This window comes from Ptychodera flava, chromosome 13 (assembly GCF_041260155.1).
Source record: "Ptychodera flava strain L36383 chromosome 13, AS_Pfla_20210202, whole genome shotgun sequence".
Classification (NCBI taxonomy): Eukaryota; Metazoa; Hemichordata; class Enteropneusta; family Ptychoderidae; genus Ptychodera; species Ptychodera flava.
In genome coordinates, this window is record NC_091940.1 from 31,190,237 (window position 1) to 31,215,193 (window position 24,957).

The 24,957-nt window shown below is 38.3% G+C and overlaps 3 protein-coding genes across 3 annotated transcripts; 1 reads left to right on the forward strand and 2 right to left on the reverse strand.

The window, feature by feature from the left end:
* The first annotated feature begins 214 nt into the window (after positions 1-214).
* Positions 215-8,985, forward strand: LOC139148753 (delta-like protein A). The gene is made up of 5 exons (XM_070720213.1): positions 215-359; positions 872-992; positions 1,608-1,724; positions 6,625-6,744; positions 8,309-8,985. The coding sequence occupies exons 1-5, from the start codon at positions 264-266 to the stop codon at positions 8,314-8,316; spliced, it is 462 nt and encodes a 153-aa protein (XP_070576314.1). The 5' UTR covers positions 215-263; the 3' UTR covers positions 8,317-8,985.
* A 6,242-nt stretch (positions 8,986-15,227) lies between these two features.
* LOC139148162 (uncharacterized) lies at positions 15,228-19,571 on the reverse strand. Its single transcript, XM_070719473.1, has 4 exons — positions 19,277-19,571; positions 18,494-18,658; positions 17,962-17,991; positions 15,228-15,710 (listed from the first exon to the last, which is right to left on the reverse strand). The coding sequence occupies exons 1-4, from the start codon at positions 19,473-19,475 to the stop codon at positions 15,439-15,441; spliced, it is 666 nt and encodes a 221-aa protein (XP_070575574.1). The 5' UTR covers positions 19,476-19,571; the 3' UTR covers positions 15,228-15,438.
* Positions 19,572-20,070: 499 nt separating this feature from the next.
* On the reverse strand, positions 20,071-23,069 carry LOC139148564 (probable serine/threonine-protein kinase clkA). The gene is made up of 2 exons (XM_070720051.1): positions 22,974-23,069; positions 20,071-21,123 (listed from the first exon to the last, which is right to left on the reverse strand). Exons 1-2 carry the CDS (start codon positions 23,067-23,069, stop codon positions 20,071-20,073), a joined length of 1,149 nt encoding a protein of 382 aa, XP_070576152.1.
* Positions 23,070-24,957: the final 1,888 nt, after the last annotated feature.

Here is a 24,957-nt window from a genome sequence, read left to right on the forward strand (position 1 = left end):
CTTACTGGCTGTTAGAGGTTTCTATCGCGTTTAAACGTGCACAGTTGCGATGATCAATGCATAAATGGTAAAACTGTAAATAAAGACCTTTGATTTTCGTGCAAATAATTCTCTAGGTGTAAATATTTTGGATAATGACCCCCTGCTTTTGTCAGGCCAGAGGGTTAGTGCCAAAGGTATAAAAGCAGACGAAATTCGCAAATTTTCCAACACTCTGCGCTGATACTATTCTGAAACCTGTACACACTCGACCTATCGAAGCAATGCGTTTCTACACGGTGCTTGTGGCATTGGCCTGCCTTGCTGTACTTGCTGTAGAGGCACTGCCTTCAAAGAATCGGCATCTGGACAATAAACAGGTAAAGTGTGAGGGTTTTTGCATAGCAATATACGTACTTTTCGGCATGTCTGATTGCATCTTCATATTAATATCACTGGGTTCTCATGGAATTTTGTTAATGGAAATTTCTTTCAACTGTGCAAGACTGGGCTAGAATTCAGTTAAACATTGTTCGAAGATTTCTGTATAATAAAGGTCAGTACGAAAACAAATATTAGTTTCTCGTACCAGTCAGGTACAAAAATAATGCGTTTTTCCCCTAATGCCAGGCAGGCAATTTTCATAATGTCGGTTGAGGGACAAACATTTGTGGTCTGGAATTATTATACAGAGTCGAGTAGCATTGTCATAGATACAGAGTCGAGTAGCATTGTCATAGAAGACAAATGTTAAGGTACCACCTAACATCTACTCTTCCTACCATACTTTATGGACCGAAATGTCAATGTGAAGAAATTCCCCATAAATGTAGATTAGAGAAATGCTTTTTATACCAAATCTATACACCACTTCTTTCTTTGTACATTTAAGCGAGTTGCCGAACGAAACAATGCGACTCAATGCTTGAACGGCGGAAGCTACGACACAGACAGTCAGGGTAATTTGTGGTGTCTGTGTCCCGACGAGTACACGGGGAGGTACTGTGAGACCAGTGAGTAAATCCTAAGTATTTCCATGCAGTTTGCACGTGACGTTGGCATATTTTCTAAAAGGATTGACTCTATGTTGCGACAAATAGTCCTTAAACAGTGTTGCGTTTTTCAGTGTAGTCAGTGTGTTAAAGAGGAAAGTCTCAATGCCTAGGACTAGGCATGTTCATAAACATACTTGTACCCATAACACCGCCACCACCGTCAAAGAGTTGCCTCTGTGTTTTCTTCTGAAGGGTCACCATCAGCCAGAACTTAAGATGCGTTCCTCGACTGCATTGCCGAATTGTGCAGGGATGAAAATTATATTCCTTTTTGTAATATGACAGCAAAACGAAATTGCAAAACTGCAATTATTTTTAATGTTATTTTAGAATTCACTTTTGATGTCATATTGCACAAGGGTATATAATATTTCACCCCAGCCACAATTCGGCAATGCGTTCGAGCAACGCTACGATGTTAAACATGACAAATTATTGAGTTCACTGTAACACATGGAAATTGAGATTTGACGAGGTCTTGATGTATGAAGTGATCCCTCAGAGGTCTTGTCGTGAAAGGAATGGTGATACCATAAGCCTTCTTTAGCTGTCGTTTACCTCTCCTTTGCATAGGATTTCCCAATTGCAGCAGTGGTGACGAGTGTTACAACGGCGGTTCGTGCATATTGAAACCCTGGGGCTATCGGTGCGTATGCCCACCTGAGTACACGGGATATCAATGCGAAATAAGTAAGTGTGATTAGTTTGTAAATCAGGTACAGCGGACTGGCTGATTTTCTCTTTACCACATTGCTTTCCCTCACTCCGCACCGGTCCGGAAACCCCCTCCGCTTCACGGCTCCCAAGTGAAAACACATCACATTTCCAGTTTGCCATATGGTCTTGCCAACCGCATCGGCCCCTGGAAGGAAACTGAATTATATTGCCAGCCAACTGGCCCCTTTTCCACGTCGCACTTTAAGAAAAAGAATTATATCTTTCCCGCCCGTTTTCTGCCCAAATGAAATCACTACGAACACCTTTTTCACGAACAGTTTTACAATTTTGTGCAGTTTAAGACAAATTTAATTTAAAGGTTGGATCATTTATTTAATGTATAATTGTGAGAGTTTTTGTACTTCGAAGAGCACAAAAACTCTTTTAAAGAAAATGTAGTTCTTTTATGTCATGTGTTGAATAGATAAGCTACAAAACGTAAACAACGGAATGCACAAATAGTCCCGTCAAAATAGGGTTAGACTCACCACAAATTGCAACAGAATTTTTTTTTCAGAATGCATTTCAGAGAGGTACCCAGAACAACATATTTCAAGTTTACTCGAATCCACCCTGGGGAAATATGACTAATTTACATAAATCAAATATGGCGGCAAACCATCCGACAAAATATCGTAATTGGCCATATATCACATGTTAAACAAGCTATTTCAGTGATTTCAAAGTCTGACACTAGTTATTTGGCCCAGGTAATCATTTTTGGGGTATACTGTTTCATTTAGGGATTTCATTAATTTGCATAATTCCAATGTGGCGGCCAACATTCCTACAAAAGACATTTTCAGTAATATGCCACGTATTAAACAAGCTTTTTCAGTGATTTTAAATTTAAAAGTATATTTCTAAGGCATGGACGTTTTCGGATATGCATTGATTTGCATAGCTAATTTTACAATTTGCATAGATCCAATATGGTGGCCAACATTCCAACAAAGGACATTATCGGTCATACCTCGCATTAAACAAGCTCTGTTAGTGATTTCAAAGTTGATATTTTTCTGGGTATGAAGAAACACTTTTAGTGGTGCAATCTTACAAAGGCCCTTAATTTGCATGAATTAAATATGGCTGCCATGTTAATGCCCATGGCTTAATTTTGGTATAGTTTTTAGCACTAGGAAACTATCATGAAGAAACTGTTAAGTCCTTGGACATCCATTTTTAATTTTTTTATTTTTCTATATATGACGACTTTGGTTATTGTTAGTCTCTGAATAATATATTCTCTTTCTGAATTAACATTGGATTCTGTGTACGGCATTTTCGTAATTTGTATGGGTGTTTAACACAGTAGTGTCAAAACATGTAATCTGTAATGTTTACTGTTAAAGAAAGACGTGTTCAAAATCTTTAGTTTTTAATTTAGACTGACCCACCTTCTAATGGATGGGTGCATCTTTATCTGATCCCCTAAATGATAAGCAAGAAGTCATCAAACATAAAAGCAAAAATACAATGAACACAACAAAGCTAAAAAACAGAAAAAATGATATGACCAAAATAAAAAATGCCATAATACACACAAATTGAAACTTAGCACTATTGCAAACAATGTCAGATTCATAAAAACTTTATGGACACACAAACTCAAAAAAATCTGAAAACTGCATGCTTTAGCAAAGGCTTACAATTAATCCAAACACAGAATCCAACTATTACACAATACAAACAAGTACATCTTGAGTCATTTTTCCAAGTGTCATTTTTCCAGATGTACATGTTTGTATCGTGTAACAGTTGGATTCTGTTGGGCTGATGAGTTGTTTGAATTAATTTTAAGCCTTTGCTAAGCATGCAATTTTCAATTTTTGTGAGTTTGTGTGTTGATCAAGTTTTTAAGAGTCTGACATTGTTTGCATCAGCGCTAAGTTTAATTTGTCTGTATTGTGGCATGTGTTATTTTTGGTCACATTATTTTTTTTCTGCGTTGTTATTCTTTGTTGTGTTTATTGTATTTTTGCTGTTATATGTGATGACTTCTTGCCTATCATCTAGAGTGATGTACCAAAGATGCACTCGTCCATAAAGACGGGGTTCAGTCTAAATTATAAACTAAAGATTTTGTACACGACTTTTTTAAAACAGTAAACATTAAAGATTACATGTTTTAACACTGTAGAGTATAAAACACCTATAAAAATTACAAAAAATGCCGTACACAGATGAATCAAATGTTATATTCAGAAAGACATTATTAGATGACTATCAATCATTACCGGTTGTCATATTTAGAAAAATCACAAAATAATTAAAATTGCATGACTTTCTTACATCTCAATAGTAAACGCACATCAACATATACGTATTTTAATCCGTTCGGAAGTCATATATGTAAGTCTACCAAATTTGCTTTAACATTTTTTTCAAAGTATAATATATTTATGGAGCATTTTAACGAATTCAGGTATCACTCACACCTATTAAAATAAACTTTTATTCGTAAATGGATTGTTATTGTAAGTTAATTTATAGCACATTTTCTACAATTTTAAAAATAAATGTTCTAGGACTTAAGGTGGAGCTGCACGTTGCCAATAGTTTTTTTTCAAAGAAATATTTCTTATCTAAGATGACAAGGAAACCCATAATCATAGAATCTATTTTTTGAAATGTAATATTTTATTGAAACTAGAGAATATCGTCATTCTAAAATGGCATGGGCTGAAAGACTGACATTCAAAAAAGTGCTTAAAATTATGATAAGCAAAATTAAAATGCCTCTAATTCAAAATGTAAGAATTTTATTGCAAAACGAAATAGTTGTTTTGTCATATAGCATTTTAAAAACATAATGTGAAATTTCAGAAAATTTGACCCAGCCAGACTAGAGTTATATTCTCTGGAAATCTTGAAATTGGAATAAAAGGGAAGCAGGAAATTTGATGATTTGCATACATTTGCATACATTAACCCTTCTTTATCGTGCAGCTTACGACTGCTTGCCAAGCTAAAAGGTGAACCTAACCAATTTTTAATCTTGGGTCAACAAATTAATCAAAATTGGACGAATATTTGCAAAAAATCATCTTGACCAATATACGCTGCGTTGGTTGCAGCGCCGTCTTATCAGTGTATTCTTGATATTCCTATTGCTGAAAACTTTACCAGCCATATTTAAATTCTGAAAATTATAAAAGTGTCTTTTAAAAACATTGAACCGCAAAAGGTGTTTCTTCATGCTCAAGAAATATATTTAAACTTCAAAATGGGTGAACTATAATGTTCAATACATGATATATGACAGAAAGTGGCTTTTGTAGGTATATTGGCCGCCCTTTGGATAATGCAAATTAACAAAGTGCCGCACCAACGCAAATCATTGCACCTCAAAAATCATTTGTCCATGCCGAAGAAATATACTTTTAACTTTGAAATCACAGAAATAGCTTGTTTAACCTTTTGACTGCTGTAATTTTTATACCAAAATTTTGATGCATTATTTTACCAATTTCTGTGAACTTTTCTGCATTTTTTCATAATTTTGGACCAAATAGATATCATTTTCAGCAGCTAAAGTTTTTTATCAAAATTGTGGCTTTGGTGCCCAAAGGGCTAATACGTTGTATATGACAGAAAATTTCTTTTGTAGGTATGTTGGCAATCCTATTGGATTTATGCAAATTAACGAAGTACCTATGCATTGCATCTCGAAAATTGTTTGTCTATGCCAAATAAATAAACGTTTAATTTTGAAATCACAGAAATGGCTTGTTTAACCCTTTGACTGCTGTAATTTTTACACCAAAATTTTAATGCAATATTTTACCAATTTCTGTGAACTTTTCTATACGTTTTTTTTCATAATTTTTGACCAAATGGATAACATTTTCATCAGCTACATTTTTTATCAAAATTTTGGCAAAAAGCAGAAAAATTGACTCAGGTACTTTTTATAAAGTTGACAAAAATAATCGTTGGCGCCCAAAGGGTTAATACGTGGTATATGACAGAAAATGTCTTTTGTAGGTATATTGGCCACCATATTGGATTTATGCAAATTAAAAAATTACCTTTGCAAATCTTTGCATCTCGAAAATCGTTTGTCCGTGCCTAAGAAATATACTTCTTAATTTAAAATCACTGAAATAGCTTGTTTAATACGTGGTATATGACCGAAAATATCTTTTGTAGGAATGTTGGCCGCCATATTGGAATTATGCAAATTAAAGAAGTGCCTATATGAAACAGTATACCTCAAAAATGATTCCCTCATCCAAATAGTTAGTGTCAGACTTTGAAATCACTGAAATAGCTTGTTAATATGTGATATTTGGCCAATTATGTTATTTTGTTGGATGGTTTGCAGCCATATTTGATTTATGCAAATTAGACATATTTCCCCAAGGTGGATTCGAGTAAACTTTTAATATGTTGTTCTGGGTACCTCTCTAAAATGCATTCTGAAGAAAAAAATTCTGTTGCAATTTGTGGTGGGTTAGGTGCCAAAATCTCGTAGATTGACTGGACTAAAATTGTCCTTCATGAACTAGTACTTGTTTTCAAATAGCAAGATTTAAGATAGAAGACGGCTAGGCAACATTCAAATCTTCATAATTTCTTTTGGTCAGCTGCCTCACATTTTGAAGCCGTGGAATAAATGAAGCTTTCTCCCTCTCATGTCTGTGAAAATCAAATTAATTTAATTTAACCTCTAGAGTTAACACAGGGTAGTGTGGTCATTTTGAATTTAAAGAAAAACACATGTGTCAGATAATTTGATTCTTTCATCTCAAACTTTACGACCCCTTTATATATATATATATATATATATATATATATATATATATATATATATATATATATATATGCCTAAACCTCTTGATTCAGCACGCCTTAACCTCTTGACTTTCAGAATTTCCCGAGTGCAACAATGGTGATGAATGCTTCAACGGTGGCACCTGTGTTGCAGGCTACTTTGGCGATTACTACTGCGCATGCCCCGAGGGTTACACTGGATATCAATGCGAGAGAGGTAATGACCTATTTCTGAACATATTGCTTAGTGGAAATTATGAAAAGTTGGTGAGTGTCGTGTTTGTGACGAAGTTCTAGCTTGAGCGGGAGATGATCAGCTCATGACAAAAATCAATCTTGCATTTTTTTTCAAGTATAAAGTGGAAAATCGACAAAACTTGCATATGTCGTGGTAAGTAAATACTAGTAACATTTTTTACCATTGGAAATTTTATGTCTCTGCTGATGAATAATGAAATTTAAGTACTTCAACAAAGGAACATGTGTTGTTTTTACAATTTGGATCATAGAAAGGATTTCCTGGCAGCATTTTTACTTCTCAGAAAGCCACTCTATGTCACTGTTTGATCCACAAATAAATTGATTTTCCAAGTTCATTGAGTGTGATTTTTTAACTTTACCGTGACCAAAATTGAAATTGTTACAGTTTGTAATTGTACGTTAACAACTGTTATTGAGGATAGTTTCATGCAATGAAATAAGACAATCATGGAAAACGTGCCGACATCAGAAGCTAATCTGCCGTGAAAAAATTAAGGATGCGTTCTCGGGATACGCATAATTTTTGTGCCTATTGGACTGTTCATGAAAGCCAACAACAGATGAAGTGATAGGGCAAAATTTCGAGCAGTAACTCCCTCAAAATACATATCGTTTCACACTTGCAAAGAGCATCGACATCAACTTCAACCAGAAGTTAGAATATTTTGATGTACATTAGATACGAACAACAATTGTTCTGTTATAGTCGTAACTCGCCGGTCTGGGGAGTGTACTCACTGCTGAGAGGTACTTCGAGATCTTTGACAGAGTAGAGACTCACAGAGTTGTTGGGTATCAATGATGGTGGTTTATTACTGAAGTGTCAAGTTTAAACATCGGATGCCCAGCTATCTCCTACTGACCATAGTGGGTGATTATCCCTTTTTTTAAAAAGAAATTGTGGCATCCTAATTATATTAAATTAGTTAAGCCTCCAATCGCTAATCGACTAGTATTTCTTGATTGGTTCAAATAATTAAAATATTCTTCCCTTCAAGAAATACGTTACTAAACTTTCTCTGATTGGGCATCGATCATATAAAATTTTACATAATCTGCATAAGTGATATCATCGTTATACAACATTTCCCTTATGTAATCGTCCCAGGGTCCTGTCTGGTATTGATGATACGAATTCACTCTACTGCCTTGACAATAGATATCACTAGTACAGATTTCTACCTGTATCCTTGATACTTAGGTATCAATGACGCAAATACATTGAATGTCCCTGACAACGGAGTTTTAACCAAGATGAAGGAAAATTCGTAATGATCATTAACCCTTACACAGACTTGGAAAGTTCAGCCGTCTCGTTCACTGATCTTTGTACAGATTCCGAAATACAAAAACAATATCAATAAGCCAAAGAAAATTTAGTCTGTAACAGTTCTCAGATGGGGGCGTTAGTTTTTCACAATTAAGATGTACGCAAAATATCCCCCCTTGGCGCCGAGTTTACGTTTAGACTTTGAAGAGACACTTTTCTAACTGTGTTTATATAATCCTTTGATTTTCAGAGTTTTGATATAGCGGTTGGTACGACCCGTCAACAGATGGAATATTTTAGCAAAGTTGCTGCTCATATCATCCACGGATACTTAAAAATAAGAAGCAAAGGTGCAAGAAAGTAGGGGAATGGTTGATGGTGGTGGATTCCCAGCATGCCGAATAACTTGTTTAGATCCCCTTATTGTGATCTCTTTCGCATTTTCTTGACTATTATGGTTCCTTAACCAATGCTTAGAATTATTTCTATCAGTGATTGCTATGTTATAAACCTGGCTAGGGTTAGGTTTTATTAGGAAATTAATATTACCGTAATAAAGTTTCCGATAATCAACTTGTCAACTTCAAAGTCACCAGGTCCGAGTTAAAGAATAGAAATGTGGAAAAGCATCATCTCGCATCAAAAAGATTAGTTGTATTACAAGGTGTCGAAAATAAGTCAACATTTCCTACATGCTGCACCTTTCGAGATCAGTCCGAAGTGCCTAAAGCTACTGTTACAGCAATGAATGCAGAATTAGCTATTTAACTTTTGAAGCAAGTCAAACGCAAGAATCGAGCCATGCATCATTTGTTTGAAAGAATGTTCATAAAAATGTGTTGAAGGAAGACAACATGTTCTATCTCTATCATGTTTTTCTGTTGACTTTCCCTAATAAAGTATCATATAAATGCATATAAATCAAAATTAATGTAATCCCATGCCTCTTATGTGTCACTTTTAGAGCCCTTAACGTCGCATAAATTTGTCCCTTTTGTTTTCCCCTCTCCGTACATCACTTTCTGCCCGTTAACCAATCAGCCACTCTCTCTCATTCTATATGCGGTGCTCCTAACATATGCTTCCTCCCCTATCCGGGGTTTACAACGATTTGTCAGTTCAGTTCAGTTCAGTTCAGTTTGATAAGGGAATAGATATCCTATGCTGGATAATGGTACATCCCTCTGTTGTGGCATAATAAAAACTTGTATAGTCAAGATTTTCCGATTTTTCAAGATCCGCTGATTTGATAAGGGTGACATTATGTATTAGGATTCATAGTTCGCTATGACTTGTGCCTGCAGTACGCTGTTTTCAGCCACTCGCCATGATAGAGATGTGTTTTCGCTGGTCAAGTCAGTAAAAATCGTATTTACAGTATTAATGCTTTTAGGTTTACAGTCCTTGCAAATATCATCCATCCTCGAGGTCTTTTCTCAGACGTTGCACGCGAATATAAACAACAGTAACTAGACAACACATTACATGTATTCAACATGTGATTGCCTCTGTAGACAATGTATATAAATGCTACTCGCTGACAATTGACCGAAGACTCTTTAAACAGATCCCTGATTGCTCGTTCTGCGGTAGTTTTGTTCGGGATCTGTTAACTTGAAATAATTCCAAATTTATTTTCACTATATTTTGATGAGATTGACACACGTAAGAATTATTTGTGAACGTTTTCTCCGCCACAAGTACTATAAACTGTAAAAGTTTACAAAATAAAGTAACGTTTTACTGGTACGCCACTGGCTTCAAAACGAGGCCACGCAAGCGCAGTAGAATCCGAAAGATTCGAAGAAATTTGAGAATCCGAACATCTGTCTCAAGGCCCATTCTATATTGATAAGAGTGTGAAGTCTGAGTGTAACATTGTGTATGTATTCTTCAGAAATATTGTATAATTACTGCAAATCTGAGGTTGAAAAAATAACCTTACGAGAAAAGGCAGACATGTGGAGCAACCAAAGCTGAAATGACACGGTTCAAATCAATCTCTTTTACAGAAACTTAATCGGCATATTTGCAACGTATCGTAAAATAACAACTGCCAATAAAAATTTCCCGTATTCTGTTTTTGATTCAAATTATAGCAGACGATATTTGAAAAAAAATCGATTTTATAGTTACCGGCATTATTTCCTTCTTAATTGTAGTACACATGAATTTACGCAGTGCAGTGAAATGAAAAACGCCTTCTCCAAATGAAATACTATTTTTTGACAGAACTTTGTGACTTTCAAACACGGTTTAGCTCCATCAAATTTCCGAAGGTTCCATTGTAAGAATGTACCCATAGTTGTTTTGGGTGAATGATAACATTGTTACATGAACGTAAAGTCACGATGATCAAGTCCTAAACTAGACTTGGTTCAAGTCTGTGATTGTGAATGTTTGAGTGGAGTGAACGCAATGATTTGTATTTTGCTTTCATGTGAAACGCGCGCTTGAGTGGACGCGATGAGTAGGGTGAACGCGATGAGTGGAGTGAACGCTATACAGCGGAGTTTCACTCGAAAATCCGGCAGAAACTAACTCACTACTGCGCAGACTCAAACATGACGCATTCAATCGCTGGGAAAACCTGGCGTGAGCTGCCAAATTCTGGATAGGTTTGTACGAAATAGGAGAGACACAAGAGAAACTATTATAAATGATTTTATTTTTTTAAAATTCACCGACTTGAACCAAGTCTAGTCCTAAACAAGACTGTTGGAAATGTACAATTTAATGATTCAGGTTCCAGGGCCAGTATGGGGGACCTTCCAAACTATAAATTGTCTGCGACCATCCGAACACGTAACCCTGGTAAAATCTATTGTCTAAAAGCCTCTATATTGGAAAATGCTCTGATTTGCATTTTCTAATATTTGTTTACACGAGGATAACACGACAGTGAAGTTGAATAACCTCCCCCAAATCCAGTTTTTCTTCCCTACACAAACGTTGCTGTGTTTGTAGCTGAAATTTGCGCGGTCAATGGCTGCTAGAGGGACTGTGGGCTGCTGTATCAATCGTGCAAACTGGGCGTGCAATTTTTTCAACCTATAGATCGTTTTCTGTAACGCGACGACAGTTTTGCAGGTGAGCTCAGATTTTATTCAGAGAATGAATTGTTTGGAAGGGATCCGATACTTGTCCTTGAACCTTAAACATTGAATTATATGTGTTACTTTGCATAAACTCTTCTAATATCTTGTTTGTGTCTCAATCATTATGACCAAACGTTAGGGATGATCGCCCAGAAAAATAAAAAGGTCATGAGCAGTTCTACGTACAGATGTTCGACGCTACATTTTGACAACGCGTGTATAGCGTTCTCTAGTGTTTTAAAGATGTTCTCTGCCGTTTGTAGAACCGTAAATCCCCTGTTAAATTTCACATTTTTTTCAATTGAGCTCTCATCTCTTGATCATTGTAAACACGTTTAGAGTTTTTTTTCGATCTGTTTATCCGCCTAAACCGACTTGAGTTAATCCTAATCCCGCCGGGTCAATGATTTCGGCTACAGTACACCACAAACAACGATCATGGGAGAATTATTCAATTTATGAATTTCTGGCTACATTTTGTCAAATAGTTAAAAATTTAAACATCCTCACCTGTAGACTGAGAGTAAAGAGTATTCTGAAGACTCTCAGAAACTTTATTTTTCATCATTCATCACTTTTACATCGATTCTGACTCCGGGCTCGAACGGGAGGTTGTATTCTGATGACTATGGGATAGGTAGTTTATTTTTCATAATTTGACGCACTTTTTAGGGGATCAGAGTCCATAACTTTTATACCCTAATGGTATATAAGCGCCACTGTATTGTAAGATTTATCAAACAGGACATTTAATTATTCCGTCGACTAAAATTTCATTGGAGAACGAAAGATTGACAAAGTGTTGACGTTAACAAGAACTTCGCTCACCCACTGATAGAGCGTTTGATTGAGAACGGTACCTTCAAAGGAATCCTGTTGTATTTGGGCAATCATCTGTGCTGGAGCCCTCAACGGTGGAAGTTGTCAAGAGAATTCTATGGGTTGGTCGGTATTTGTCACCTGACCTACCTAGGGGTATAAAACCGACTAGCGACTGTACAGCTGGTCTGGGGCTCGCTTGATTAACCCTGGTCCTGTTGTCTACAGTCAACTGTTGTTACTTTTATGGTTGCTGTGCTTTACTATATTTGTACATAGCTTTCTACTTCGGTAGGGTGCTCCTGCTGCTGAGTTAACATGTGGTTTCCTGTGGAACTCTCCGGCTGGACGTCTCGTTCACTGAACTGAACTTCCGTGAGAACGACGTCCTGTTGCGTCGAGCGACAGCCGAACGTATTAGTCTATGAGAATTTGCTGTTGTAACGCAAAAATATAACAATTCGCCAAAAGAATTTCTAGCAGCACCAATCTGATTTGCACAAGGTCAAAATTAATTTTGCACTTTTTTCACCTATTTGTATTTTGGTAACTAGAGAAGTCAGTTGAGTTGTGTATGTTTTGTACTCAATTTTGTATGTTTGTATTAAATCATTTCTGAGAGATCTCATGCCATTGATATGGAATAGCTTTCTAATGAGTTAAGTATTGATTACGATGCACTTTTTCTGTTATTTATTCAAAAGATACTGCTGCAGAATGAAATAACTGTTTATGAACAAATCTGACACAAACAAAACCAGCTTCCAGCCATATTCAGTGAATTACAATGCAAACGATTAACTGTCAATTTATTATAATATTTCTCCAAATTATTTGCTCTCCTGTCTTGGCACCTAGTCAAATCAACACCATGGGTTTTTTTTCAGAACGACTTTCCACAAGTTATTCAGCACACCATCGTTTAAATCTGGTCCAGATTTATCGATTTGATTACTATCATAGAATTTCTTGATTGTGACATATGACGACATATGTTTTGTCTCATCAAAATATCTCCTAATAATAAACAATGACAGCCATCAGCGTTTCCTCTCCGCTGTCATCCCATATCAAGGCCTTAACATTTGATCCATCATCGAACATCTGTAAACCACCTTTTCCACTTTAAATTTGTTGACTGAAATCCAAATTAACTGAATTTTCTTTCCATAACAAAATGGGAAAAAGTAAAACAGGCTGTTTAAACCCAATATTATATTATGTTATGCTACCATGCGCCATTCCGATTGGACGAGAGCTCATTCCACCGATGCTACGCTGAACACCTATAATCATAGACGCCAGATTTTTGACATGGCGAGACTCATTGAAAGAATTATCCTTTGTCAAGACTGTCAAATACCGTCTCTTCCATCCATACAGAGGGTTAAACTAGTGGCACGCTTACATCAGCTTCGTTGGCCACGGTATTAGGACAGTTTCTTTTGTTCAGGTGCCTTATTATCGTACGGTTGTCTCTCTGTTTAATATAATTCACGAGAACTTTCCATATTGATCAGCAGATTAAGTACTCAGAGGGACTTCATATGTAAATTATAAATATAGCCACCTGCGTGATCTCATGGTAGTACGCGCCTCGAAAGTAAACTTAAACTTTGCTCAAACTTTCCACGATGAAACTTTCAATTATACTCTTACCAAATCTATAATATAAATCAGGGGTCACTGTGCAAAGCTTTGTACTAGAGAAACAAATAACCTGACATTTACCGATATTTGAAATTCAAAATGGCTGCCATCCATGGGTTAACTCCATTGGGCAAAATAAAATTTTCAATTTTTGACAAACTATTCAAAGAGCTCTAAAGTAAACCCCTAAAAGTGGTAGAATTACAAAAAAAGTTGAGATTCAGAATATCTATCCCCGAGGCACTTTCTAATATTTACCGTTTTTCGCCATAAACCCAATATCATTATTGTTTCATATGACCTCAAGTGGCACTTCTGCAACAACTTCTGCTGACATAGAGCATCCCTGCCTGACATTCTCCCAACCACAAGAAATGAGCAAAAAACCTTCCATTGTTAACCATCCCCACTACTACATTCATTGTATATCGTCGTCCTCATCCACTGGGTGAAAAAGTTTCCAAAACCAAATATCGCAAGGGCAATAAACCTGCAAAGTTGACAAGTGTTCTTGCGTCAACGGCATGGCAAAAGCCTAAAAACACGATCGCCCTCCCTTTTGTTTGTTTGTTTGTTTGTTTGTTTGTTTGTTTGTTTGTTTGTTTGTTTGTTTTAGTGAAGAGTCTATGGCATCTTCTATTAACCGAACATTTCATTCGTGTAAGTGTCTCTTTTGTATCCAATTTGGTCTGTGTTTGTGATGGTGGGTAGTAACAAACACTTGAACTTGTAAAGTTCCATGATGCATTCTGTTAATTCCGAAAACGTCGCCAGGGGGAGGGGAAGGCAGCATGGCGGAATGTTTTCCTCGAAATGTAATTTACACCTCAAAGTAGTGCGACGAAGTGTGTGACAGTTTGACATAATTGGCCATACAAAAATTTGCGTCGTCTAGTCCGCTCGCCTGGTTAGGTCGGCATTGTTCCTGGCGAGGGCGTGTGTGACCTTGAGGAAAGACCCTTGGCCAGTGAAGTTGATAAAGTCGACACACCATGCTTGTTCTGAAGATCCCAGATGATCAGTGTACGCGGTCTTTATACTGTTTGTCACCAACAAATTGTGATGCCGTTATTTGACTTTTTAGTGTGTCTAAAACATGTTTCCCTCTATAGCTAATTAACATAAGTAACAAACTGTGACATGTTCTGCGAAAGCAATGAAGGAAAGGGGGGAGAGAGAGAGAGAGAGAGAGAGAGAGAGAGAGAGAGAGAGAGAGAGAGAGAGAGAGAGAGAGAGAGAGAGAGAGAGATTGACAGAGAGGGAGGGAGGAGGAGGGAGAGAGGGAGGGAGGGACTGAGAGGGACAAGGAGGCAGTTAAACATATACATGTGTACATCAAACCAGGGCAGGCGAAGCAAATGTGATAGTATGAAATAAACAAACGGGAGATTGACGTAAAAAGTGGAAAGACAATGGCTTAATTACCCGATAATGCATCAGGCTGACACACATACAATTATGGATTGACTATGAAAGTGTAATTCGGGGAAAACATGTGATGTATTAGTGGATCAAATCATACACACGTCGTGCGACTTTTGTTTGCATTTGACGAACAGTTTATTAACATGCATGAAGAAAGAAAGTTGCGAAGAGTTCAATTAAATAACTGAAGACGACTTAATTTCTGAATCTTGTTCTGTTTGCTCACATACACGTTTTGTTTTTCTAATTCGAAGATTTACCTACTTGCCAGGCTGAAGTCGATTTTTGTTCTTATCAAATGTAGAATAATCAACATGCATAAACGAATCGTTTGTTTTTAATCGGAATCGACGACATCAATTGGCGTCACCAATGGTCTTTGCCGCATCTACTTCTTGCCGTTGTCGGCGCTCCTCTTCTTACGCTTCATCTCTCGCATCTTTTCAGATTGCTTTGGAGTCTTCATGTAGTGGCGCTCTTTCGGTAGATTCTCCTTCATCTTGAACAAAATTCCAGTCAGATCCCTCTTATTGGCTCTCTTGGCCTGCTGATCAATTCTGGAGTGCACGTCATCGTAGGGGCGCAGCTTACCGTTCTCCTTCATCGACGACTTGCTCATCTCCTCCTCCTTCTTGTTGAGAGATCGGCTCATGTTGTACCCTAAAATGTGTGCAAATCAATGCATATAACTTTATAAATGCACAGCACACACACCGGGTTTGGTTCTACGACTTTGAATTCACATAGCTTTGAAAAGTGTATTATTCTGCACAATTGTAAAACCGCAGAGTTTTATTAGATTTCGCCTGATCGCCAAAAAAGGGACCAAAGTAAGCAGTTGCTATGCTAGAAGTAAGGATTGCCTAAGCTATAGTACTTGACATTGCAAAGTTGTTAGACTCTGTAATAAGTAGAACTTGCTTCTGGTACAGATATTTTGACCTTGAAACTGTCATTTTCCCCATATAGATTTAACACAGGGAAGGGGACCATTTTGAATGTCAAGTGTCGGTAAATACTACGTAATTTGTTCCTCTTGTATCAAATTTTGCACGTTTACCTCTGGTTTTTACTCTTGATTTGCTAAGAGGATGATTGCAACTTTCATCGAAGAAAATCTGCGCAAACGTTTAATTCTTTCACCTTCGAGGCGCATACTACCTGAACAAAACACCCTTTTTACTTTCTTGCAAAAGTCATCGGCTGCCATACATATTCTATCCTTTCGTAAGTAACCATGGCCACCAGAACAAGCCCAAACTGAAAGCATTCCTCTTCTTTCGTGTGAAATTTATCGAGAATTAAGGGTACGACAAAGTTGACAAAACTCTCGCACATTTTTCTATCTACCGAAGTGTTGTGTCAAAGGTAGCCGCATCGCAAAACAGAAACGATTATTCCCCTATTTCAGATGATGCTGAGACCAAATAAACAGAGGAAAAGATCCACAAACAAATTTTCGCACATTCTCCACACAACGTTTGAACACATTTCCCCCATCAAAATAAACGTAGATCATAATCAAATATTTAGAGTAAATGATTGATTGCTACAATGCTGTACTTTGCCCGTGTTGTGTTTTGACTCGCGCGCACGGGCCAAACATGCCATCGCGAATGCCAGAGGCGATATCTGTGTGAATTTTGATGGTTGAATATTGTCAAAGGGTCATTGTTACCGATAGATTGACAGAGTGACAATCTGCTTAAGTGAGTGGTACATTCCCCGATGATAACTTTCGTTCCTGATATCTGATTCCATATTTGCCTTTAATGATAAACACAAAGGGTGCAACATTTTTTTCAATCGTCCTTGAACCCCCTCTACTTTGTAGCGAGATCAGTGTAAACCGACTTTTACGTCAAAGGCCTGTTGCTGGTACGTACTTTGAGACAGAAAATAACGATATGTTACCGGTAGACATGGAGTTAGTAGCGAGTGCAGAGAAATGAAGGTGACTGGTTTAAAAAATTCACAGTGCTGGCCAAAATTCTCCAGTGTGTGCTCCTGCTGATGTGTCACCATTGTGCCTTGAATCACGACGCGGTTTGTAAATTATACTTGGTATATACACTCCCAGAAAACGACGACGTGAAACATACACCTATATAATTTTGTTGAAAAACTCATGAAACGGCCACTCCGGCGATCTTTTTCTGCTTGGTCGGTTGATACTTTCTGGGTGGCATTTGTTACATGGAGCAGGACCATGTCTGATTAGTTATGTTAGAATTTGGCGCTTGGCAACGAAAAGCATGCGCGTTTCCAGCGTTCCTTTCGATCTAACTTCCCGTTTATTTTTGAATAATGAGCAGTGTTTGTTTGCGCATATCATGAATATAAAAGCGTCCACTTGGTTTACGGACGTCCTCGGGACATTTTTCCCAAGATCTTCATACCTTCTCCTTTTTCATTAACATCACTATCTTTCCGATGTTGACCAACCTCTGATAAGTCCATGGATTAGCATAATTAGTTGTGTTGACTAATTAATTACAGCATGTGTGTATGAGAGATATACGTCCTTGTAATGGAGTGTAAAATAAATAACTAGGTTAGGTTATATAAACCATTTATTTTATTTACTCCGATCATTCAGAGCATGAAGAAAGAAGAGAAAATGATAGAGAAAACAGTGTGAAAAACTCAGTAATACTTATTTGGTCGCCTGTGCTTATCCTCGGCACGATGTTGAATGCTTTTGGGACCAAGAATAGGCATCCCTTCCTTCTTTCAAACTATAAGTCAGTGGAAATATGGAAAGAGCAGGGAAATTATCCTACTATTGGTATGGAGGGTAATCCTTACCATAGCAACAGGGTTCGCACAACCCTCATAAGTTCATTGTAAAGATATCAAGCCTATGGAAAACTCAAAAGCTGTATCGTCAGCGAAAACGTTTTCTACTCACCGTAACAGTCTTCGTTAATCGCCTCACAAACTAGAAAAAAAATGAGATTTTCGTGTTAGTGAAATTTACGTCTTATCCTCTTCACTTTCGAGTGGGATCAATTGGAAAGGTGGATTACGAAACACTTGTGCGGTTTCACTGTTTTAGTTGTTCCTGGGTGCCAGCATGGATTGCACGTCTACAGTGTAGTTTGATTTCCATAGTTTTCAAACGGGGACAAAAATGTGTGATCGAATTGCAAAGCAAATCCAAAATGCGCAGCGAAAGTGAAGTAAACGGAATCAGTAATACCCACAAGAAAGTAAGAAACTGCATTCATTACAAATTGATTAGCGACGTCCCTGAATGAACTTGTAATAGTTTAGTGTAACACCAGTACGCTGTTCATTATCTTATAACTGGTTTCTTGAGTGGCATGAAGTGACGAAAAATATATATTCAAAGAGAGAAAGTGAGTTGCTCATTCGCCCGTTGACCAATACAACCTCTAGAGTATGACAGAATAAGGAGCATCTAAATCGAGAATACTCACTTTCGAATATTGATTCGATATCCCGCCTGGCTTGACAGGCCGCCTCAGATTCATCGTTGAAATAGTATGAACAGTCATACACTGAATCGCAGATCCATTCGGCCGACATGCAGAAGTCTCCACACTGGTAACCCAACGGAAAATCAGACGTGAAGTTCATGCAAACTTGCGAAAAGACAAATGAGGTTATCGTTAGAGCAATGCAACATTCGATTGTCAGGTATATGCAACAGTGATTTCACCCTCGGAAAATATATCATACAGAGACAGCCAACAAGCCACGTTCGTGCAAAAAGTTGTAGCCGGGTGGGGATTTTTCCTATGTATTACTATAGGAGGAACTGCTGTAAGCATAATTCGGTTGTTTTCGAAGTTAGCCTATTGTGGAGGGAAAGGCGTGAGGCAAAGTGATAACAGTAAGCGGGCTTATTAGTCGAAAGAGGGCAAAGAGGGGGTTTTTGCTGGGAGGTGGGGACTTTTTTCCATCATGTTGCAGGAAAGCAGAGACTAACAGTCATTATTTACCTCTCAGATTTGTTATATTTTGAAATACATGCACTCAAGTACCATATTTAAACGTTAAAACAACCCTGGTTGCAATATCGAGCGTTCACTGCATATTCTCAAGGAAATACGCTGCATATCTGAGACGCGATACGATTGAGCATTTGATTGACAAATGTACGCTTATTAGATGCTGTTGGTATCCGAGGGACCACTACATGCAGTATTCTGATGCCATTTTGACCCGACGACATCAAAGTAACATCTCAGTTTACTTACGTTGAGTTCCAAGTTGAGCTTCAAGGTCAATAATTATTCTAGATATGATGTCATCCCCGAGGTAGTTGTGGGGATCGTCCGGGTTATAACCTTCAGTAGCCCACTGAGTGTACTGGTCATAATTTTCGGTCGTCCCCTGTTTGGGCTTGTCATAATTTCCGGTCGTCCGCTGATTGTACTGGTCATAATTTTCGGTCATCTGGTCATAATTTTCGGTCGTCCGCTGATTGCGCTTGTCATAATTTTCGGTCGTCCGCTGATTGGCCTTGTCATAATTTCCGGTCGTCTGCTCATAATTTTCGGTCGTCCGCTGATTGTACTGGTAATAATTTTCGAGCGTCTGGTCATAATTTTCGGTCGTGCGCTGATTGCGCTTGTCATAATTTTCGGTCGTCCGCTGATTGTACTGGTCATAATTTTCGGTCATCTGGTCATAATTTTCGGTCGTCCGCTGATTGCGCTTGTCATAATTTTCGGTCGTCCGCTGATTGGGCTTGTCATAATTTCCGGTCGTCTGGTCATAATTTTCGGTCGTCCGCTGATTGTACTGGTTATAATTTTCGGGCGTCTGGTCATAATTTTCGGTCGTCCGGCGCTGATTGCGCTTGTCATAATTTTCGGTCGTCCGCTGATTGGCCTTGTCATAATTTCCGGTCGTCTGCTCATAATTTTCGGTCGTCCGCTGATTGTACTGGTAATAATTTTCGAGCGTCTGGTCATAATTTTCGGTCGTGCGCTGATTGCGCTTGTCATAATTTTCGGTCGTCCGCTGATTGGGTTGTCATAATTTCCGGTCATCTGGTCATAATTTTCGGTCGTCCGCTGATTGTACTGGTCATAATTTTCTGGCGTCTGGTCATAATTTTCGGTTGTCCGCTGATTGCGCTTGTCATAATTTTCGGTCGTCCGCTGATTGTACTGGTCATAATTTTCGGTCTTATGGTCATAATTTTCGGTCGTCCGCTGATTGTACTGGTCATAATTGTCGGTCTTCTGGTCATAATTTCGGTCGTGCGCTGATTGCGCTTGTCATAATTTTCGGTCGTCCGCTGATTGGCCTTGTCATAATTTCCGGTCGTGTGGTCATAATTTTCGGTCGTCCGCTGATAGTACTGGTTATAATTTTCGGGCGTCTGGTCATAATTTTCGGTCGTCCGCTGATTGCGCTTGTCATAATTTTCGGTCGTCCGCTGATTGTACTGGTCATAATTTTCGGTCTTCTGGTCATAATTTTCGGTCGTCCGCTGATTGTACTGGTCATAATTTTCGGTCTTCTGGTCATAATTTTCGGTCGTGCGCGGATTGCGCTTGTCATAATTTTCGGTCGTCCGCTGATTGGCCTTGTCATAATTTCCGGTCGTCTGGTCATAATTTTCGGTCGTCCGCTGATAGTACTGGTTATAATTTTCGGGCGTCTGGTCATAATTTTCGGTCGTGCGCTGATTGCGCTTGTCATAATTTTCGGTCGTCCGCTGATTGTACTGGTTATAATTTTCGGTCATCTGGTCATAATTTTCGGTCGTCCGCTGATTGCGCTTGTCATAATTTTCGGTCGTCCGCTGATTGGCCTTGTCATAATTTCCGGTCGTCTGGTCATAATTTTCGGTCGTCCGCTGATTGTACTGGTTATAATTTTCGGTCTTCTGGTCATAATTTTCGGTCGTGCGCTGATTGCGCTTGTCATAATTTTCGGTCGTCCCCTGTTTGGGCTTGTCATAATTTCCGGTCGTCTGGTCATAGTTTCCGGTCGCCCCCTGAGAGTACCCGTCATAACCTTCGGTCGTCCATTCGAATTGCTTCTTCTGCTCAGGCTTTGTGAGCTTGTAGGGAATTGCAAAACGCTTTCCCTACAGAGAAATATGTATAGGATAAAGCCCGAGTACGAGGGCTCTTCTGGTATATATCGTATTTTATCGTAGGGTTGGACTTTATATACCAAAAGAGCCCGAGTTACGAGGGTTTTATCCGACTTAAAAACTATCGCCCCAAACTGATATATTTTCGTTTTCAATGTGTTTACGTCAACCGTCCCCTTTGTCAATGTAACATGTTTAGGATATGAACTAAAACTTTTATTTGTGAAATAGCCTTCCAATGTAATGGAACATCCTATAAATGCCCTAGGGCACATTATACACATATTGACTGGCCATGAGGGCAACAGCATACGTCTGTACCCCGAGGGACTGTGAGTCACCCCCCAAAACAGATTGTTTCCCGAGGCCAAACAATCTGTTTTGGGGGGTGACTCACAGTCCCTCGGGGTACAGACGTATGCTGTTGCCCTCATGGCCAGTCAATATGTATTTTGTAACACACCTCATCCGTAGTCATACATAAGCACGTACCATACACAAAAGTTGTCGCATGATGTAATATGTTGGAGTGGTTCAGCAAGAAAAAGTTTTTGCCGACAGGGTCGCAATACTTCTGCAAAACGTTCAATGCACCTTTGATTATCGTCTTCGTTCGTTTCGAGTCCTTGTTTGAAACCAGAGCATTCAGTTCTTCTTCAGAAAGTAGGATAAACCGAGAAATTTCTCGACTATCGTTTCGCTTGTCCGCAGACGGCATCTTTGTTTACATTCCAGTTCGCGCATGCGCCAATGTTTTTTTGACGTCAGCGGGCATCATTTTTCGGAACTGATGCCTGGCAGGCAACAGTTCCGACAAATGATGCCTGATGACGTCGTTTACGTGGATCAGCACAAAAATAACGCATCCCACGTGACTGTCAATTGGCGAATTAGAACACAGACTGCGGATGAGGTGTGTTACAATAGTTTATGTTTGTACCACAGCAGATTTTGTGTTGCAGCTGGTTTCAGCTGTGTTACCAAATTTCAACATTAAAACGTACCAGATGTCTACAGAATATGACATGTTCACTTTTGATTGGACAGTACTTTACTACGGCGCTGTCATTCGTTTCTGGAATTTGGTGACCAAAGCTTTACGAGTAGATAAAACACCCTGAATTGAGCACTCTGATTGGTCAATCAACAGTAGATAAAATCATTAATTGTTAGGTCCATAAGATGTTGTACATTATAGTTGGCTGTCAAACTCCCACCTGTTCTTTTCTCATGTTAGATTAACGAGTTTGAGCACAGATAGACGTCGATGCGTCCTGATTTGCATGTTCAGTCATTAAAGGAAAGCATGTCTCGAAGTTCATAAAATTTGCCTACGGTAGAAGCAGTGTTTCACGCATTGAAATCAACCAATAAGTCATTAACTAAAATGCAACATGGTAAATTCCGGAAACATACAGGCTTGTTTCTCCCGAAGCTTTATTACGATCGCCGATTTATGAAAAAAAAATTGTGCTCTGCAGAGTCTGCGCACAGCGGAAAATTTTAATTACATAATTTCGAATTAAGAGTGAAGTTATTTGCCGTGTGTCAGAACTGCGTGTAATAACGTTGTTGTTTTCGTGTCAGTAGGAGAGTCTTGTGGGCTCAAAGAATGAAATAAAAAGGCATCGCCACTTCATTTTTAACAGACCTAAGATTCTAAAAATATATCTTTTGATTTTGTCGTTTTGTGGATTAGGCTTGATACAGAAAGTCGTTACCAAACACTTTATATTTTCCTGATGTATTCCCTTTGTTCGTTATTTTAGCTGCAAAGTCTCGTGAGTGGAAATCAGCGTTCAATAATCGCAGAGTTATGGTGATGCATATACGTGTATTACCTGTTTCTCGCCACTCTTCTCATCCTTTGCCGGCTTGGCCTCTACAGTGAGAGCAGCAAGACACGCCAACGCCACAAACACCGTGTAGAACCGCATTGCTTCGAATGGGTATACTGGTATCAGAAATCTGTCACCAGAGATTGGTGCAAATCCAAAACTTTCGTCTACATTTATAGAGGCGGCAGGATAATTTTCCGTAGCCCCACAAAGGTGGCAGTCATTATCCAAAATATTTACATCCAGAATTCAGTTTGAAAAAAATACCCAAACTAGATAATTATGGTGTAATTCCATCATCTACGAAATAAAAAATTGTCAAGACTTGTCGGAGCTTGACGTAAGCTGACAAAGAACCGATGTGAAATTTTCTAAATTTTATGGCACAAAAAACCCATAAACGGTTGATTTGTTTCTCTGACGTCGCAACAGACGGAGATGCTTGATTAATAATAGCTTTCAGGGCACATTATCACTCTTTTTTAAAGTTGGTCCTGTTTCATTTAGTCGAGATTACGGAGATATCTTTATTTGAGGGCGTTCAATTATCGTAGCCGATGATGGGACGGCAAATTCTACGTGTTTCTCCGTCAAAAAACTGATCACCCCGAGCCATCGATAGAGGAATTTTTGATAATTCATTAGCTTTGTTCTGTGTGTAAAAGAAATGTGCAACATTTGTCTACAAAAACCTAAGACAAATATTGTCAAAAGCCTGTAAGGACTTAGCGAGACAAGAAGTTAATAGGACAGAAAACACATGCAACTTGTGTTTCGTCCGTTGTGGACTGACATCAGAGCATGAACGACACACGGAGAACCGCCACCATTTTTCGGAATAGTTTGTGCACTGCAATCACATTTTTTAACAGGATGGGCGCGCGTTTTTTGAATCAAGTGACCCCCCAACAGTGCTGTTTGAAAAACGCTTGACCCCAACCTCCTTGCAGTTTCCCAATTTCAGATGACCACCCCCCCCCACCCCCCAGTATTTTGTATTTTGCAGGCTAACCCCCCGGCCAAAATAACCGAACGATCCCTTACACCCATTTTGGATAGCTGAAAGATTTTTGTCCCTGCTCAGTGAAATGCAGGCTGTGTCGGACTGCACAAGTTATACCGTAAAAAAATACAGACTGCTAAAAGAAGGCTTGTCTTTGTATTAAGCATTGAGATTATGTAAACTTGTCATCCTTTGCATGATAGTTATTCTTAAACCATCAATTATTCGATTTAATTTTTTTTTGGTCCAACCCTGTTTCATTACCTGTTTCATCACCCTTTAGCACAGAGACAAGGAGAATGCACATTTTAGCTCTTATTGTCGCCAAAACATGTTTCCTTGCCGTACACAACACAATAAAACAGATGCCTCTTTTATATAAAATAGGAGAAACCTTGTTTCAATAAAATCGGCTTGGAAGGTAGCAGCCGATGTGCGTGGCGATATATAAAAATTACTTTTCCTTTAATCATCACAAAGCAGCGACGAAACTTACATGTGAGCGGCTCTACATTCTTCTGTATCCAAACAATTACTGAAATTAACCATTGATTATTTTTTCAGCTGAAGAATATTTGTATAAAGAGTGCAAAACTGGTCAAGTCAACAATACTTTCTCCTGAAATGAATGATGTCAATAAACGTTTTTATGGGATATTAATATATCAATACTTGCATTCATAATTGTTAATCGTAAAAACCGCACCACCTCTTTTGTTAAATTTTCCATTTTAAATATGATTTGTTGATATGTTGGTGAATTATCTCGTTGTGCAATTGTAAATTATAATGCCATTAAACACAATAAACTTTGCAAAAATGTATGAGTTTCTCTTGAAGCACTATAGATGAATTCTGAACACGATTTAACTTGTCAGAAATTTCCCAACAAAAGTGGCTGGTTGGGACATAATCAAAAGAATGAAACAGTTTAAATTGCGAGGAATGATAAATCAAACACATGGTATCGAAATAACTATGAAT